General features: G+C 60.4%; 3 protein-coding genes across 3 annotated transcripts in view; 1 reads left to right on the forward strand and 2 right to left on the reverse strand.

The window, feature by feature from the left end:
* Positions 1-97: 97 nt before the first annotated feature.
* PTH2 (parathyroid hormone 2) lies at positions 98-1086 on the reverse strand. Its single transcript, XM_007942833.1, has 2 exons — positions 971-1086; positions 98-272 (listed from the first exon to the last, which is right to left on the reverse strand). Exons 1-2 carry the CDS (start codon positions 1084-1086, stop codon positions 98-100), a joined length of 291 nt encoding a protein of 96 aa, XP_007941024.1.
* Positions 1087-4053: 2967 nt separating this feature from the next.
* On the forward strand, positions 4054-7037 carry GFY (golgi associated olfactory signaling regulator). Its single transcript, XM_007943011.1, has 3 exons — positions 4054-5188; positions 5464-5634; positions 6838-7037. Exons 1-3 carry the CDS (start codon positions 4054-4056, stop codon positions 7035-7037), a joined length of 1506 nt encoding a protein of 501 aa, XP_007941202.1.
* A 1612-nt stretch (positions 7038-8649) lies between these two features.
* SLC17A7 (solute carrier family 17 member 7) overlaps positions 8650-18412 on the reverse strand; it is a 12831-nt gene continuing 3068 nt past the window's right edge. Inside the window, exons 3-13 of the mRNA XM_042781228.1 lie at positions 14022-14274; positions 12683-12801; positions 12293-12407; positions 12120-12207; positions 11777-11863; positions 11539-11681; positions 10767-10916; positions 10521-10653; positions 9776-9886; positions 9486-9613; positions 8650-8943 (exon numbers count right to left, since the gene is read on the reverse strand). Coding sequence (XP_042637162.1) covers positions 8650-8943; positions 9486-9613; positions 9776-9886; positions 10521-10653; positions 10767-10916; positions 11539-11681; positions 11777-11863; positions 12120-12207; positions 12293-12407; positions 12683-12801; positions 14022-14274 — 1621 coding nt within the window. The remainder of the gene's footprint in view (positions 8944-9485; positions 9614-9775; positions 9887-10520; positions 10654-10766; positions 10917-11538; positions 11682-11776; positions 11864-12119; positions 12208-12292; positions 12408-12682; positions 12802-14021; positions 14275-18412) is intronic.

The raw sequence follows: 18412 nt of genomic DNA on the forward strand, positions 1-18412 counted from the left end.
CCCCGGGCCCCGCCCCCGCCCCGCCCCGCCCCGGGCCGCGCAGGAAGGAGCCGCAGGCCGAGCGCGCAGCCAGGCTTTATTGAGCGGGCGGCGGCGCTCAGGGCGCGTCCAGCACCAGCAGCTTGTGCATGTAGGAGTTCAGCCAGTGGCGGCGCTCGAGGGCGGCCAGCAGCCGCGCGCGCTCCCGGAAGGCCGCGTCGTCAGCCAGCGCCAGGCTCCTCCGCGAGACGGGGGCTCTCGGGACCGCCCAGGGCCGGCCGGAGACGCGGAGGCTGCGGGGGGCACCGAGAAACGCGGTGACGCGCGCGCCCCGGCCCCCACCCGCCGCCGCCGGTCCTCCCTGCAGTCTAGCTCGCAGCCGTGTTGCTGCGCCGTCGGTGGCGTGGCGCCGTCTCCGTCCCGCTCTCTGTGCGGGTCTGTGTGTCCCCCTCATGGAAGCCCGCTGAGAACCCAGCCGGGGCTGCTCTCCGCTCTGCTCCCAGCCCCTCAGGCGCTGGCCTGGCGCACTGCTCCAGCTCAATAAACGTCGCTCGAGGGAGGAATCCGGTTCTGTGCGACTCCTTTCAAGGCTCCAAACGCCTGTCTTGGGGTCTCCGAACCTCTCTGTACGGCTTTTTCGTCCTGATTCCCCGTTGTCGTCCTCTCCTGCTTCTGAGTCGGGACCCCTTCTGTCTCTGGGTCTCCCCCCGGCCCGCCAGGTCTCTGTCCGTCCCTTTCCGGGTTTCTGTCCTCTCTCTGGGTCTCTGTCCCTCTTTCTCTAGGTCTCTGTCCCCCTTTCTGGGTCTCTGCCCCCCTCTCTAGGTCTCTGTCCCCCTTTCTTTTGGGGGCCCTGTCTCCCTGTCTTTCTGGGTCTCTGTCCCTCTTTCTCTAGGTCTCTGTTTCCCCCTCTCTGGGTCCCTGTCCCCCTTTCTCTTTGGGTCTCTACTCCCCTGCGACCCCCCCTCCCCGGGAGCCCTAGCCCCACACACACCTGAGCGCCCCTGCAGGAGGCAGGGCGACCCCTGAGGCTGGGCGGGCCCCCCAGGGCACCAGCAGCAGTACCAGCAGCAGCACCCTGGGGCTCCCGGGCACCTGGCGAGTCTCCATCACCTGTGGAGAGAAAGGTAAGCACTCAGACTCACGTCCGGCAGCCAGCAGGACCCCACGCCTGCCAGCCCACCCGCAGGGCCCCCTACCGCGCAGTGGGCTAGGGCTGCGGTGTGGCGGGCCCCCTTATATCTCCTTCACAGCCCCCGCGGCGGGCTGTGACGCAGGGCAGTGGGCCGGGGGCACGGGGTCAGCCCACCCCAGGCTCATTAGGAACCGCCAGCGATAATGAGGAGCGGGGGTGGGTGGGAGCCCCACGGGCCGGCTCTCGGCGGCCACCAACTAATTGGGACCTAAGGAGAAGAAGGTGGGGGGGGAGAGACAGACAGACAGAGAGAGGTGGACACAGGGGGTGTGTCAGCCGGATAGAAATAGAGGCTGGCGGAGCCATCAGAGCAGGAGACAGAGACACAGCAGAGAAGGAGAGACTTGGGGAGCAGCAGTGATGGGGGACAGGAAGCAGTGGGAGAGGGCTGGACGGGGACAGAGGGACCGAGGACAGCGAGAGGGAGACAGGCAGTGACAGTGACAAACGAGAGAGGGGGCGGACTGTGGGAAAGACAGGAAGACGGCAGGACAGACGCTCAGGGGAGAGCTGCTCAGACAGGAGCCCAGGCAGGGGCAGAACCAGAAAGATGGAGGGAGAAGGAGGGTGGACAGGAAGGGGTGGCCCGGGGGTGTGAGGCGAGGCTGCGTGAGGGACACAGGCCGTATAGAGACCATGCGGGATGGAGCTGGCCACACTGGGATGTGTCTGAGTCCTGCACGCCCCAGGCACCTAGGCTCCTGAGGACTTAACACCCAGCCCACCTCCCACTGACACGGGTCTCCCAAGCTGGGGAGGGGGGGACGGTAGGGGGTTGGAAGAGCCACAGGGGGTCTCTGATTGGCCAGAGTGGGGACCTGGCGTCCTGGTTCCCACCGAAGAGAGGGCTGGGCCTGGACAACTGGGGCTGAGAATGGAGGGAACAGGAGCCAGGACTCCTGGGTTTTGGGGGACAGTGGGTTGAGGAGCCTGAACTCGTGGGTCTGAGGATGGAGGGGCTGGGGTCATGGACTCCTGGGTCTGAGGGAGGAGTGTCTTGGACCACACTGAGCAGGTAAGAGACCCCAACACTCATCCAAGACCCCAAGCAGCCCTGTCCCAACTAGGTGGGTGGTACTCCCACCCCGACCTGAACACACGCTTAGGAATCTCACCCCACACCAGCTTGTGGCACCCAGGGAACCCGGTTCCATTCTCAATAAACAGGGGCCTAGAGTCCTTCCAGGAGCTCTGGTAGCATAGTGCCTAAGGCACTTGACTGCTGACCAGAAGGCTGGCGGTTCAAACCCACCAGCCACTCCTCGGAAGGAAGATGGGGCAATCTACTTCCGTAGGGATACTGCCTCGGAAACCCAAGGAGGGTCTCTATGAGTCAGGTCTGACTCGATGGCACATAACAACAACAACAGAGTCCTTCCAGAAGGGGGCTGGGAACCAGGACCTCTGGCCTGAGGGAAGTTGGGGGCCTGGACACCTGGGTCTGAGGGAGGAGGAGTTGGGGTCGAGAATTCCTGGGTTTTGAGACAGGGGGGTGTCAGAGGTCTGGACTGTTGGGTTTGGCAGAAGGAGAGGCCAGCGACTGGGTCTGAGGGAGGTGGGCTTGGTGGGGGTATTTCCCACCCTCAGATCATCCGCTAACTCCTTTCCCCAGAGACGTTGGTTGCCTTTGATTTCTGTCCCTTTAAGAGCCCAAGCCTGTGGCTCGGCTCCTAGGATCCCTGGGGGGGAGGTCAGGTGCGTCACCTGCACCCCTGGGGCCCTCCCCTCCCCCTCCCCCACCACACCCAGCGCCAATTGTGCACCGTTCACCTGTCGGCTGGCAGCTTCCCTCACCTGCTGTTGCCTTGGACCACACTGAGCAGGTAAGAGACCCCAACACTCATCCAAGACCCCAAGCAGCCCTGTCCCCACCAGGTGGGTGTTGCTCCCACCCCGACTTGAACACACGCTTCGGCATCTCTCCCCACACCAGCTTCTGGAACCCAGGGAACCCAGTTCCATCCTCAGGAAACAGAAAGACAGGGCTGGACCCCACAGCCCCTTCCTTTCTTGAAGGGTGAAGAACTCAGGTCCCCAGGGTCCTACCCCTCAAGGACCCGGGACTCAGAGCTCCCAATCCCCTTCTCCCTCAGCACCTGAGTTCAGGCCCCCACCTCCTTTCTCCTCTGTAATCCATAATCAAACCCAAACCCTTCGATTCCGACTCATACCGACCCCAACTGGGTTTCCAAGGGTGTAAGTCTCTATGGAAGTAGATTGCCTCATCTTTGTCCCTCAAAGCAGCTGATGGGTTTGAACTGCCAGCCTCCTGGCTAGAAGCCACATGCTGTACCCACAATTGTCATCAGAGCTTCTTAAAGGCTCCCCTAAACTCTGGGCATCTGAACCTCCAAGTCTCTCCTCTCTGGAGAACAAAGGATTGAGGCCCCCTCAGGAGGGGCCCCCAACTCCATCCTCCCTTGGACCCAGGAGTGCCGGCCCCGCCCCCAGCCTCCTTCGGAGCTTCCTCTATTATAAACAACTGTTGACTCAAGATGGCCCAGGAGTCCTCCAGAGAAGGCCGTCCACGTCCCCTGGGCCGGCTTCTAGCACCCTCCAAAGTCTAGGTCGAAGAGGAATGGGGGACTGGAGAGAAGTCATTCTTTCCCCATTAATTCTGGGACCCCTGAGCAACAGATGCGGTTGACTACGACTCCCATGAAGCCCCGCGCCTCAGTCTCCCTTAGCTACGGCGCTCCTGCCCCGGCCCTCCGAGAGTTGCAGCTGAGTTCCCCACTGGTGCCAGGCGCCAGGCTGGGGCCAGTGGGCGGGGCCTCCGGAGTGGGCGGGGTGTCTCTGGGAGTGGGCGGGGCCTGCGGTTAGCTTCCAGGCTTAACCCCTTCCTTCCTGCTCCCCCGCAGCTATAGTCGTGTCCTGCAGAGATGAAACGGTTCTGCCCAACCTTCTTCCTTCTCCTCTTCCTCCTCACCCGGCTGGGCTCCGAGGCTGCTCCCTCGGCCTCCCCGCCTGCGGGCTCCGACTTGCCGGGCATGGGTGGCCCCTCTGCGACCTCCCCTAGCGCTGCTGAAAATTCCACTCCCGACCAGCCTATCCCAGAATCTCCTGGGACTGTTTATTTGGAGACCTCTAAGCCACCCCATGCAGTTTCCCCTGAGACCCCTAATCCTGCCCCCCCGGAGACCCCACACCCACAGACCCCTGCAGCCCCCGAGCCTAGCACACACAACATCTCAATCCCAGAGTCCCCCGCAACCACAAAAACTGAGCCTTCCAAAACAACACATCCACAACTTTCCGAGACCCCCAAAACTTACCCCACTGAAATGCGACACCTAGGGTCCCTGGAGACCCCAAAACCTAATATTTCTAAATCGTCAGAATTTCCTGAGACCCCAAAGCCGGACTCTACTGAAACTCCACACCAAGAACCCACTGAGGTCCTCAAACTGAACTCCCCCAAAATCCTACCTCCAGAGCCTGACCCCACCAAGACCCCTGACCCTCAAACTCCAGAGACACATAATTCCACCACTCAGACCCCAAATTCTGAATTCCCCCAGACCACCTATCCTGACCGTACTGAAACGCCCCACCCAGAAGTCCGTGTAACTCACGACCCCAGCCCCACTGAAATGTCCAAAACAGAAATCCCCACAACCCAATACCAAGGTGCAACAGGGAGCCCCATGACCTCTGACCCTGAACTCCCCACTGACCTTCCAGCAAACACACCTGCACCCTCCGAGGATAAAGCCACCGCACTCAACGAGGTGCCTCTAGACCCCACACCAGCAACCCTCGCACCCACCCAGCCCCAGCCCGACTCCCCTAAAGTACCAGCTGCAAATTCTTCAGGGACCCTTGAACGGAAGGCCCCTCAGAACAGTGGCCCTAAAGGGCCAGACGCCCCTCCTCCCTCAGCCCGGATTGCCGGGCCCCCTGCTCCCCCAGGGTCCCCCAGTGAGCCGGTCCCCGCCACTCCGCGGGCCCCCCAGCGGCGCAGCCGAGGAGAGAGAGTCAACACTATCATTGTGGTGGAAAGAGTGAAGGAGACAGGTGAGGGGGCAGTTCCGGCTCCCGGGTCCGAGGGCGGAGGAGCTGGGGGGCTGGCTCCTGGGTCTGAGGGAAGAGGGGGCCGGGGGACTGGGGGCCTGGACTCCGGGGTCTCAAGGAGGAGGGGGCTGGGGACTGGGACTCCCCAGGTCTGGAGGAAGGGGTTACTGGGGGCCTGGGCTTCCGGGTCTGAGGGAGGAGGGGATGGGGCTCCTGGGTCTGGAGGAAGGGGGTTCTGGAGCCTAGATTCCTAGGCGCCCTGGGCCTCTCCCCCTAAGGCGTGACTCTGGTGGGGCGCCCACGGGGCGTGACGGGCGGAGCCCTGTGCCTATTCCTCGCTGGGACCGGACTCTTGATCGGCATCGTGGTTCTCCTGTGGTGTCTCTACCGCCGAGCCGCTCGGCACCGGCCCTTCGCACACCACCGACTCCCGGACCACGACGAGCCAGGTGAGCAACCCTCTCTCAGCCCCGGGAGCAGGCCCCGCCCCGCTCTCCTTGAGCCACGCCCCTTGAAGGCCCGCCCCTTCCCTTCACCGGGTTTCTCCAGACACTAGAGGGCGCCCTGCAAAGAAGTAGAAGGCCGCCATCCAAGGTCAGTGAGAGCCAGCGGCCGCTCCGGTGTCAGAACCTGCCCCTAATTTAGTGAACTTCACACACACACACACTTGTGTGCAGCCCCAGGCCCCGCTGGAAATTGCATTAGGCAGGCGCTCTGGTAACAGTGACTAAGGCACTTGACTGCTAACCAGACGGCTGGCAGTTCAAACCCACCAGCCACTCCTCGGAAGGAAGGTTGGGCAATCTACTTCCGTAGTGATACTGCCTCGGAAACCCAAGGAGGGGTTGCTATGAGTCAAGTCAAGTCAATGGCAGTGACTTTGGTTTGGGCTTTGCTTCCAGTGGGTGTGGTTTGGGCTTTGCTCCCATAAAGACTGACAGCCTGGGAGACCCTGTGGTGCAGTTCCACTCTGTCCTCTAGGGGCGCTGTGGGTCAGAATCCCCTCCAGGCACTGGGTTTGGTTTGGGCTTTGCTTCTGTGAAGGTAGGAGCTCTGGTGGCGTAGTGCCTAAGGCACTTGACTGCTAACCAGAAGGCTGGCGGTTCAAACCCACCAGCCAGTCCTCGGACAGAAGGTTGGGCAATCTACTTCCGTAGTAATACTGCCTTGGAAACCCAAGGAGGGGTCGCCAAGAGTCGGATACGACTGGACAGCAGTGGTGGGTGCAGGTCCATAAAGCCCCTCCCCTCCCATGCAAGCCCCGCCCCTTTTCCTCCAGGCCCCACCCCTGCTGCACGGCCTGCACGCCTGCCCGGCCTATTCAGGGCCCCCAATCCAAATAAAACCTAACCGAGTCACTTCCAACTCATAGCGACCCATTAGGACAAAGTGGAACTGCCCGGTAGGGTTTCCAAGGTGTAAATCTTTAGGGAAGCACACTGCCTCATCTTCTCCCCTTGGAGCGGCTGGTGGGTTCAAACCGCTGACCTTTTGGTTAGCAGGAATGCTTTAACCACTGCGCCACCAGAACTCCTTCCCGGGTTCAAATAGATGGCCCGCATCCTCTCTCCTGCCTCCTCATTGGCTGGCGCTCAGCAGAGGGTGGCCTGTCCCTGTCAGCCCAGTATGACCTCATCACTCTGCTTCCCTAGTTATGCACCTGGACGCCCCCAAGGACCCTTACGACCTGTACTTCTACGCGTCGGACGCCTGGGTCCCTTCGCACATCACCACCAAGCAGCTGCCGCCAACCCCCCCGCTGCCGCCCAAGCTGCCCCCGCCACCCCGCGGGGGTCCCCCCCAACGCCTCGAAGCGCTCTCCCCTGCCACGCTCCCCAACAACTTCGTGTGAGCCCCGCCCGGGTCCCCCCAGACCTGCCCATCCCCAGCCGGAGAAAGGACCCAGGGTCCTGACCTCCCGGCAGCTTCGCTACGTAGCCGTCCATTCGGATAGCGGGTCCCACCCAACAGAGATGCTTTCGCTGTGAGCTGAGAACACGGGCTGGAGTGGAATAAACCGTGTGTCCCTCGCTGGCCACTCCTCTGGCCTGAGTCCTTGGGGAGGAGGAGGCCAGGGTCTGAGGCTACTGGGTTTGAAACTTCTGGGCTGAGGGAAGAAGGGCTGGGACTCCTAGGTCTGAGGGAGGAGGGGGCCGGGGGACCCGAGTCATGGGTCTGGGTGAGAAGCTGGACTCTTGGGTCTGAAGGCTGAGGAGCTGGGGAGCTGGGCTCTGGGGTCTGGGGTCTGGGAGGCTGGGGGAGGAAGGGCTGGAGGTCTGGACTCCTGGGCGAGAGCCCCTGTGACCCCATGGCCAAGGACAACGGAGTCTGTACACCAAAGCATTTTATTGGGAGTGGGGGCAGGGCAGGTTTTACAGTCACCCAGACAGACACAAAGACACAACCCTGCCCCTGGGGGGGAACACAGCCCTCCCCTCCATTCCCATTCCCGGTATTTTGTGATTTCTCCAATATATGTCCCCCCGATTCTTAAGCTAAAAGAGGGGTGTCTGAGAGGGGAAGGATCCCAGATTTTTTAGTATTTAGCCCCTGAGGGACACAACAAATGGCCACTGAGAAACTGGGGGTTGCTTGAAACCACCCAGGAGGATAAAGTGCAAGGAATTGAGGGGAAGGGGGAGGCCTTGAAACCACCATAGGGAAACTCAGTGGTGGTGGTTTCTAACCATTGAGATGACAGACTTGAGCAGCCACTACTTAGACCTGAAAAGTGTGTTGGAGAAAGTGCATTGGGGTGGAGAGGGGCATATTGTTATTAAACCCGCTGTTGTGGTGGTTTCCCTAGGCATTTTCTAAGCTAGGGAAGAGGTCTTGGGGAATTTGGTGCTTCAGCAAAAGAGTCTTTAGGATCTGCTGGCGGGGAGTGGGGTGAGGGGAGAATGTGCAAGGGGGGACTTGAAACCGCCATTTCCCCTCAGAAACGCTGGTGAGAATTAATCCCTGGAATGGCAAGGATGCGATAAACCAACCCAGAAAATGTGGAACAGAGTTGGGAGAATGTGAAACTTCTAAGCGGAAGGACCTTGAATTTTTCTGAAAGGAGTTTGGGCTGGGTAACCCCAGGGGTAGCTTGACAGTCCCTGGTGTTAAAAGAAACCAGAAGCCTTGAAACCACCAGAGAGTAAGAGGTTTGACTGTCCATTCAAAGAAAGCCCTGAAAGGAGATATGTGAAACCACTGAGGCAGACGAGTGGGGAAGGAGACCCGGAAACTCATTAGGAGGCCTTCAGGGAAACGTGGGTATCCTTGAAACTGCCGGTTTGCAGCTTCACTACCCCTGAGAGGCATTTGGGAAGAGGATTTGACAGCACTAGGAACAAGAGAGCGAGCTTCTCAGGCCTGAGGCAGGACACAGAGGAGTGGGGTCCCTTGACACTGTTGCTCAGGCCAGAGATGTGTGGAGTGGAGGTCCTGGAAACTGCCATTCAGTGGGAGGCACATGGTCAGTAGTCCCGGACAGGGGGCGGGGGCCTCGGGGGCTGAACTGTGCTGTGTGTGGCCCCATAGGAGGGGGGAGGAGCAGGGGGTGCCCCCGGGGGCTCAACCTCATCCTCCATTTCGCTGTCATCACTGCCAGCCAGCTGGTCGTGGCCAACGAAGCCACACTTCTCTTCACTCATCTGTTCAGGCTCCGCCCACGGCTGCTTCTCTCCAGAAGCGAAGACCCCGTAGAAGATGACACCCCCATAGTGCACCAGGGAGGCGATGAGGAACACGTACTGCCATTCCTCTCGAGTCTGGGGGTGGGGGGGAACAACAGGGACAGAGGTCATATTGTTGTCAGATGCCAACAAGTCAATTTCAACTCATAGTGACCCCCATGTCCCCATGTGACAAAGTTGATCTGACCCATGGGGTTTTCTAGGCTGGCATCTTTATAGGAGCAGATCACCAGAGCTGCCTCCTACAAAGTCCCTGGGTGGATTCAAACCACTACCCTACCAGTTAGCAGCCCAGCACTTAACCTTTTTGCCACCAGGGCCCCTTAGGTGGCCAAATAGGGAACAAAAAGACAGGGTGTGAAGAGTGAACCCCAGCCTAGAGAGGGTGCAGAAACCCAAAGGGATGGGGAGAGAGAGGCCCAGAGACAGCCGGGAATGGAGCCTTAGGGGAGGGGAAGGACATAACCAGGAAACCAAACCAAAAACCAAACTCGCTGCCTTCCAGTGGATTCCGACTCACAGCGACCCCCCTTTGGGTTCCCAAGGCGGTATCTCTACGGAAGTAGATTGCCCAGTCTTCCTTCCGTGGAGTGGCTGGTGGGTTTTGAACCGCTAACCTTGTGCTTAGTCATGGCGCCCACGATGATGGGGCACACCATCCCGGACAACGTGCCCACACCGTTGGATATGCCCATGAGGATGCTCGCGTAGCGCGGGGCGATGTCCAGGTGGTTCACGTTGAACCCTAGTGGGAGTGCGGGGGTGGGGGGCGCCGTCACACTCGAATCTCACCCGAGCGGCTCCCAGTCAGCCACATCCCTCCGGCCAGCTCTGTCTGGTCCTGAGTCGGGAAGTTCCCCGCAGAGCTGACCAGGGCCCCCCCAAGCTTCAGATCCCTGCTTCTCACCCGAGATGGCGAAGCCGCTGAAGCCCACTGCGAGGACCAGGAAGGAGATGGCCACGCCTTTGGAGTGAGAGTAGCCGACCACCAGCAGGAGCGTGGCTTCCATGCCGAAACCTGCAGAGGGCTGCCTGCCTGAGCGCCGGCCAGGGCGCCTCACCGCCTCACCACATCTCCAGGCCTGTTTCTGGTCCTGCTCCAATCGGATCCGCTCCTCTCTCGCCACTTCCGACGGGGATCCAGACCTTGACCCCCACTCTGCTGACCTGCACTCACCCTAACCAGGCCCAAGCTCCCCACAAGGCCCAGCCTTGGACGACGCCAGTTCAAATACGCAAGATTCAGGCCCTATCCATGCACCTCCCAGATTGTCCCTCCAGGCCCCTCACTGCCAGCCCCTCTTCATCACCTACGCCCTACTGGACTCAGCCCCCTGCAGGCTCCGCCCAGTTTGGTTTAGACTCTGCTGCATCTCAATTGTCGCAAACGCCCTGGCTTTCCGTGGGTGGCCGTGACTGCTGCCCCACAGCTGCCCCACAGCCTGCCGCGTGGAGACTGCTCCAGCCAGAGCGCCACCTAGCTGGCTCTGATTGGCTGCGCCCCTCGGACCTGCTTTCTGACCCCGCCCCTTCTCTCTGTGGTCCCGCCCCCTGGATCCGCCCCACCCAGCTCACCACGCCAGCCTATCCTGGACCACGCACAGGCCCCGCCTTTCCCAGGCCCCGCCCCTCTCAGGCCCCGCCTCACTCACCCCCGCAGTTCATCAACTTGCGCACGTTGGTGGTGGACATGATCCTCCGGCTTCGCAGGAAGTCGGCGATCTGGCCGCCGATCGGCACGATGATGGTCATGACCAGGTGGGGCAGCGCGGACACCAGGCCCACCTGAGCAAGCGTGTACACGGGGCAGGGCGCTCAGGCCTCAGGCCGGGCGTGTCCTCCCTGTCCTTGGCTCCCCGCCCAGGCCTCACCCGGGCGCAGCCCGCCCTGGTTCCCACCTTGCTGATCTCAAAGCCAAACACTTCTTCGAAGTAGGCGGGCTGGGAGATAAGGAGCAGGTAGAAGGTCCAACTGCGACAGAAATTGGCCACTATGATGGCGTACACCGGCATGGACGTGAAGAACCGCCGCCAGGGTGTGTTAAACTTCTGTGGGGGCGAGGGGAGGTGCCGTAAGACGGAGACCAGGCTGGGGGCATCACTGCGTCCTTTCAGGGAACTTACTGTGGTCGTACAGAGACCCAGGGATCCCACTACTGTAACCTCTAGGAACCTAGAGGAATGGGCCCCACATGCCCCAGCAGGGCACCCAGGAATTCAAGCATCATGCTGACACTTCAGACACAGGGACTCTGGCCCTAGGTGGGTTCGCAGGTGTCCACGTCCCACAATGACCCTCAGGGTGAGCCCAGGAATCTCCTTCCACTCAATGTCCCCCTAAATCTAGTCTGACTCACCCCCGAGATCTAAAATCAACCCCCACACTCTAATCCCATCTTGGTCTGTTTTAGCCACGCCCCATCAGTGGTGCCAGTCCCGCCCACATCGCGACTTGACTCCGCCCTGATTTTAACCCCGCCCCTAGGTCCTAGCCCCGCCCCTTTACGATCTACCCCCAACCTCCCCTGAGAGTTGCAGAAGCCCACCGAGATCTCCACCCCCCCCAAATAAAACCTGGCGCCGCGGGTTCGAAGCGCCCTTTTCTCTTGCCTCGGTGCCTCGAGGGCCCTCCCCACCCCACCGCACCCCCATCCTGAGCTTGGGCCCGGACCGTGACGGGGTTCATGAGTTTGGCGCTCTCGCCGATGGCGTCTTCGATGTACTTCCGCTCTTCCTCCGAGATGCTGGGGTGCAGCGCCGGGGACTCATAGGAGACCAGCAGCCAGAAGAGATACCAGAAGATCCCGAAGCTGCCTGGGAGGGGGGGTTCAGGAGGGAGAGGGAATCGGGTTGCCGACAGGCTCCGCCCCGCCCGAGCACCGACCGAACCAGGCGACCATGCCCCTCACCGTAGACGTAGAACACGGAGCTCCATCCCGAGTACTGCACCAGGACCCCGGCGAGAGGCATCGCGACCACCGCCCCGGCGTAGGAACCTGAAGGGGAGGTTGGAGAACAAACCGTGGTTTCCTCACAAGCAGGAGTGCAAGCTCCCCTGGGACACAGACAGACAAGCCACAGCCCCTCCTCTCAGACACACCGTTGGGTCTGCAATCCTGCCTCCCCTGACCCAGGAGGTCAGATCTGCAAGCTCCCACCCCAGACCCAAGAATCCAGGCCCCCAGGCCCTTCTTCCTGCAGACCCAGGAATCCTGGCTCCAGCCCTTTCTTCCCCCGGACCCATCCCCTCACCGCAAAAGGCCGTTGTAGCCAAGCGACTCCGCTCCAAGGGTGGGGCCCATTTGCTCCAGATCCCGTGGCAGGCGGGGTACGTGACCCCCTGGGGAGCAGAAAAAAAAACCCCAAGAGTCACTAGAGAGAGGCGGGGCTAAAAGGGGCGGGACCTTATGGGGGCGGGGCTTTACCTCTACCAACCCCTGCAGGATCCTCACGAAGATGACGCAGCCGTAGTGGACGCGTGCAGCCGAGGGGATCAGCATGTTTAGAGTGGATGTAGCCACGATTGCAAAGCCAAAAACCCTGAGGGGAAAGTCCGTGGTTGCCCGCAAAGGGTCCAGTAATCTGCTATGCCTAGGACTTTGCCCTTTCCGCCCTCAGCAGGCCAGGGCCTCGGACCCCACCTTCCCTGTGAACTCTGCCTTCCACAATCCAAAGCCCTCTTTTCTTTAAGACCACGCCCCAGGACCTAGGCGCCTCCCTTTTCCTCAGAGGAAGCCCTCAAATTCAAGGCCACACCCTCGAACTCCGCCCACAAAACTATAGTTCCCGCCCACCTGGAGATCCCTCCTCTGTACCTGTTGGCTGCGAATTTTTGGCAGATAAATCCTCCAGGAATCTGGGTGACAATGTAGCCCCAAAAAAACGAGCCGTGTATGAGGCCGACGGTTTCTGGATCCCAGCTGAACTGGGCTTTCTGCGGACCAAAAAGGCGCATCAAACCAGCCTCCCCGCCCCAGGCTCTGTCCATCTACCAATCAGCGCTACAGACTCAGCTTCGCAGCCAACCCGTAATCAAGGATCTGCCTCCCGCCAAAACATCTGCCAATCGGAATCCACTCTAGTGTTCCATCCCTCTACCAATCAAAGTGCACGCCCTCTCCTCCAAGTTGTTAGGGCGTTTCTTTTGCCTGTTTTGGTGACTCAGTGCCCCTTCCCTGAATGGACATTTCCCTGAACGGGTCCATGTATAGTGATGGAGAGTCTTTCTCCATTTCTGTCCCACTTACTAAAGGGTCCCATTGTCTGTGGACCACGAGTAACCTGTATGGGGTCTGTTGTTGTTATGTGCCTTCGAGAGGGACCAACTCATAGGGACCCTTCATTGGGTTTCTGAGGCGGTATCACTACAGAAGTAGATTGCCCAACCTTCCTTCCGAGGTGTGGCTGGTGGATTTGAACCATCAGCCTTCTGGTTAGCAGTCAAGTGCCTTAGGTACTAGCTAGGCAAAAGGGCGGGCCTGAGTGGAAGGGAGCAAGAGGTGGGGCCTCAGGTACGCCCCGCCCAAATCAGGGTCCTAGACAAGGGAGAGGGCGGAGTTAGGAGCCTGGCTAGAGGCGGAGACACGGAGACACTGAAATAGAGGCGGAGTCTGAATTGGGGCGGAGTTTACATAAACAGCCAGAGCTGAAGAGGCGGGACATGCGTGGGCCGCAGGCAAGAGCAAAATCTCTAGAAATGGAGGAGGGGCGGGGCCTCCTTGAGAGCTGACTCAGCGGCCAAGGCTACATTTTGCAGCGGGACTATGAAATAGGGGCGGGACTTCATTTACATATGGGCAGGGCTTAGGTGAAGGGCGATCTCGGAGTTGCCGTAAGAGCTGAGCAGGCAGCTCATGATGGGCGGAGCCACTCAGGTTGTGTTTTGAAGGGGCGTGACCTAGGTGGAAGCAGGAGCTCTGGTGGCCTAACGGATAAGGCATCTGGCTGCTTACCGAAACGCCTGCGGTTCAAACCCACCAGCAGATCTGCAGAAGGAAGATGGGACAATCTATTCCCTTAAAGATTTACAGCCCCGGAAACAATGGGGGTCACTATGAGTCGGAACTGACTCAATGGTGTGAGTTTGGTTTTTGACCTAGGTGGGAAGACGTGAAGAAGTGGGGCGTGGACAGGGCAGGCTCCGCCCAGAGCTACCTGCACCACCACGTGGCCCCCATGGTGGGTCGTGCTGTTGTTGACCATGGAGACAATGGCCACACCCAGGTTGCAGCGGATGCCAAAGCTGATGCAGAAGCCTAGGCCGCTCATGATGGCGATGATGTAGCGGCGAGGGAGGCCGAAGCACGTGCAGTCCAGGACCGGCGGATCCCTGGTCTGTGTGGTCACCGGGCGCCCGTCCGCACTCAGCTCCAACGTTTCCGCACCTTCCTGTCGCTTCTCTAGAAGGCTAAGGGGGAGCAAGAGCCAAAGGCTGGGAGTCTCGGACCTCATCCCTCTCCTCTCCCAGACCTAGGAGTCTGCACCCCAGAACTTTTGCCTTCAGACTCCAGAGTTCAGGCACCCCGCCCCCTCCTCGTCCTGACGCAAGAATCCAGGGCCCAACCACCTCCTTTTCAAGACCCAGGATTCTAAGTCCAGACCCCCTCCTGCCACAGCACACAGGAGTCCGGACCCCCAGCTCCTTCCTCCCTTCCTGGGAGTTCCAAAACCCAGTCCCTCCTCCCTCAGACCCAGGAGTCCAGGCTCCCCAGTCCCTGCCTTCCCCAAAGCCAGGAATCTGGGAGGCCAGCCCCCTTCTCCCTTAGACCCAGGAGCCCCAGGCCTCAGCCCCCTCCTCCCCTAGCTCTGTCTGTCATCTGTCTGTACTCAGGAGTTCTAGACCCCAGAAGACTACCCTGGGATTCAAGGCCTTGTGCCCACGGCCCCACCCCCACCAGAAACTCCGCAGCCCCTTCTGCGGGAGAGGAGTCTATTTGAGGAAGCAAAAGGTGTTAAGGAGATACTTCAGCAAAGGTGTGGAGAACAGATGCCTCACAGCCGCGGCTGCTTTATACACCGACCCCTCCTCCCCTCTCCCCTCCCTGCCTGCCCTTCTGGGCTTCCGGGCCCAGGTGTGGGGCCGACACCCAGCTGACCCAGGGATGCAGGGGGTGGGGGAGACCTGGACCCTGGAATCCCGCAGCCCAGCCTCGGCCTCCCTGGGGAAACTGGAGTCCAGGCCTTCAGCCCAGGATAGGGACAGGGAGTGTCGGGTGGTGTCCTGGCAGGGGACAGATGGCCCTAGTGGGGGATTGGTTCCGTTCCCAGTGTGACTCTCGCCCCCGCCCAGCTCTGGATCCAAGACTGAGTCTGTGATGACAGAGAGGGGACTTGGAGGGCCACCTCCAACCCAGAGAGAGGCTGCAGGGAGAGACAGGTGCCCTGAGACTGGTGGCGAAAGACCCCAATGAGGGTGGCAGAGATCAAGGGGGACGGGGACTCAAAGAAAGGGGGACAGAGATCCAGAGAGAGGGGAGAGAGACCCAGAGACAGAGGACAGAGACTTCGAGAGAGGGGGACAGGGACCCAGAAGAGGGGGACAGAGAGGGACAGACTCCTTGTTGAGACACAGAGAGAAAAGTGGGCAGAGAGGGGGAGATGCTGAGGAGGGGTAGGTTGGAGCCGTGATTTGAGGTGCGGCCCCTCGCTGAGGCGGGTAGGCAGCCAGGGATCGGGCTGGATCCCAGGAAGGGACCAGAACAGATGGAGGCGAGGGAGACTGGGACGGGGGAGGAAGGAACAGCCAGACGGTCTGGGGGGATGGGGCGTGGAAGCCAGGAGAAAACACAGCGCCCCTCTCCCTCCTTGAACTTAAGGAGGTGGGAGGGACAGTGAAGAAATGGGGGAGGGGGGCAGAAACCGGAGGGAGCTGCATCACACCTAGAGAGGGGGCCCTGAACCCCAGAACGGCTAGTCCGGGAGGGCAGAGGCTCCCCGGCTCCGTCAGAAGAACGGGTCAGGCCGTGAGATGGTAGAGACTCTGGCCCAGGTTGAAAGCAGATGATATTTGACCCTGAAACTCAAGATGGGACTGCAGTTCCTGGAACGTGACATGTCTCGTTCACACGAGACACCGGATCGCCCACCCAGCTTCCTAAGTGGGGGTCTCGGGACCCCACACCCATACAGTGGGGGCATGCCTGGAACGTGGGACTGTGAGGTGGGAACTCCCCAGGGACGCTCATCATCTAAGGATAAGAGGCCCAGGGGCGTGGGAAGGAAGGTGGTCCTGGGGATCTTCAGAGGACAGGAATGGGGGTAGCGGCTGATGGAGATCCCCCTCCCCGGACGCCCTGCAACCCGGGCCTGGGCGCTTGGAGATGAGGAAAAGCAGTGTGTGGGAGGCAGTTAGTTAGCCCAAATGAAGGGGCTTCAACAACAAGCCCTATCCCTTCCTCCCTGGGTCCCTGTTCCCCCTCTCTCTGGGTCTCTGTCCCCCTCTGTCTGGGTCTCTGTCCCCCTCTGGGTCTCTGTCCTCTTTCTTTGGGTCTCTGCTACCCTCTCTATGTCTCTGTCTCCCTCTCTAGGTCTCTGTCTCTCTGTGTTTGGGTCTCTGTCCCCATTTCCTTAGATCTCTATCTCCCTCTCTCTGGGTCTCTGTCCCTCTCTTTCTGGGTCTCTGTCCCCATTTTCTTAAATCTCTGTCTCCCTCTCTCTGGGTATCTGTCCCTCTCTGTCTGGGTCTCTCTGTCTCTCTAGGTCTCTGCTCCCTTTATCTGGGTCTGTGCCCCCCTCTCTGGGTCTGTGCCCCCCTCTCTGGGTTCCTGTCCCCCTCTCAGGGTTTCTGTCTTCCCAGTGGGCACTCTGAGCCCAGAGGTCTCAGAGGATAGATGGGTCAGGAGCAACCAGACGTAGATGACAGAGACCGTGGGAGGGGGCCGTCCCGCTGCCGCCCCCCAACCCCCTCCAACAGCACGTCTTTCTCTCCTGACTTCACACTGATGTATTTTGAGAAACTCGTGAAAGGAAGCGAGAAAAAGGGTGGGGAGGGGCTGGAGGACTGGGAAAAGAAGGGGGAGGTTATCTCAGCCCTCCCCCCCATGTCTTTCTGTCCCCCTCTCTCCCTCTCCTCCCTCCCATCTTTCTCATGTTACTTCAGGGCGGGGGAACTTGGGAGCTCAGAGGTGATCTGCAGCAAGCAAGACTAGAGTAAGACTTCGAGAAGGACTTGCATGGCCTAGTGAACCGGCTGAGGGTCAACTAAAGATGGGGCCAGGGCCAGGCCCCTGGGGCCAGGGTCAGAGGGTACAAGCAGGGCCCTGGTGCTGGGGAGCCCGTCTCCTCCCTGTGCGGTGGCCAGATTATTTTTAGGCTTTTCCGCAGCTGAGTAATTTCTCTGACTTGAAGCCAGGGCTGGGGTTGGGGGGCGGGAGACTGGGGGGAAGCGTGCAGACTGCCCTGAGGAACATCCAGGTCATTGGAGCCGGCTTCCCGGCTGGGAGGAGGTCCTGCAGGACTCTAGCCCATGCCCTTTGGGGCGCCTGCCCACCTCCGCATTTGTGGCCTGCAGCTCTCTTCCCCCCCAGGGACCCAGGATACCTGGGCTTCCTCCTCCCAGCTTAACCCCCCTCAAGGACAAGCGCCGACGGGTGCCAATCCGCTTTGGTTCAGATTAAACTCTGAGAGACACAGAGAGATGGAAAGAGATGTGGTTTGGGGAGGACAGAGACCCGGGAGGGAGACAGAGCCCCAGAGAGAGGGGAGAGAGAATCACAGAGAGGGGGACAGAGACTCAGAGAGGAACAGAGACCCAGAGAGAGGGGACAGAGACGGACAGAGAGGGGGACAGAGACTCAGAAAGAGATTCAGAGAGAGAGGGACAGAGACAGAGACCCAGAGAGAGAGGACAGAGACTCAGAGAGGAACAGAGACCCAGAGAGAAGGGAGAGAGAATCACAGAGAGGGGGATAGAGACTCAGAAAGAGGGGACAGAGACCCAGAGAGAGGGGACAGAGATGGACAGAGAAGGGGACAGAGACTCAGAAAGAGAGGGACAGAGATTCAGAGAGACAGGGACAGAGATAGAGACCCAGAGAGGGGGGACAGAGACCCAGATAAGGGGGAGCAGAGACCTAGAGAGAGAGAGACCCAGACAGAGAGGGACAGATAGCCAGAGAGAGGGAGACAGAGATTTAAGGAAATGGGGACAGAGACCCAGAAAGAGACAGAGATCCAGAAAGAGGGAGGGGGCAGAGACTCAGAGAGAGGGGACAGAGATTCCGAGACAGGAGGACAGAGACCCCAGGAGAGGGGGACAAGACGCAGACAGACAGGGCTATGCAGTCCTAGGTAACTGGGGAGCACCTGCCCCCGGGATGGGGTGGGGTGCAGAGCAAGCCCCGGAATGAGGGTTGGGGAAGGATGTCCCGGACTGCGGTGCCGTCGGAGACCGAGGGAGGACACCGGCCAGATGGGCTGAGGGATCCCCCATCCCGGGCACCTCCCGTCCACCTGTCCGTCCGAGCCCAAGGGGCACGAGCACCGCGCTCGAGCGCGCGCCCCTTCCCCGCCCAGGGCCCGCGGGCCGCTCACCGGTGCAGCCTCCC

This window comes from Orycteropus afer, unplaced genomic scaffold, assembly GCF_000298275.1.
Source record: "Orycteropus afer afer isolate SDZICR_OR568_19922 unplaced genomic scaffold, OryAfe1.0 scaffold00099, whole genome shotgun sequence".
Taxonomy (NCBI): Eukaryota; Metazoa; Chordata; class Mammalia; order Tubulidentata; family Orycteropodidae; genus Orycteropus; species Orycteropus afer.

What these genes read in the sequence shown, in the direction of transcription:
- GFY (XM_007943011.1), top strand. Translation starts at nt 4,054, where the DNA reads ATGAAACGGTTCTGCCCAACCTTCTTCCTTCTCCTCTTCCTCCTCACC. An exon ending in GGAAAGAGTGAAGGAGACAG is followed by an intron (nt 5,189 to 5,463) that starts GTGAGGGGGCAG and finishes TCTCCCCCTAAG; the next exon opens with GCGTGACTCTGGTGGGGCGC. An exon ending in CCCGGACCACGACGAGCCAG is followed by an intron (nt 5,635 to 6,837) that starts GTGAGCAACCCT and finishes CTGCTTCCCTAG; the next exon opens with TTATGCACCTGGACGCCCCC.
- PTH2 (XM_007942833.1), bottom strand. Translation starts at nt 1,086, where the DNA reads ATGGAGACTCGCCAGGTGCCCGGGAGCCCCAGGGTGCTGCTGCTGGTA. An exon ending in CCTCCTGCAGGGGCGCTCAG is followed by an intron (nt 273 to 970) that starts GTGTGTGTGGGG and finishes TGCCCCCCGCAG; the next exon opens with CCTCCGCGTCTCCGGCCGGC.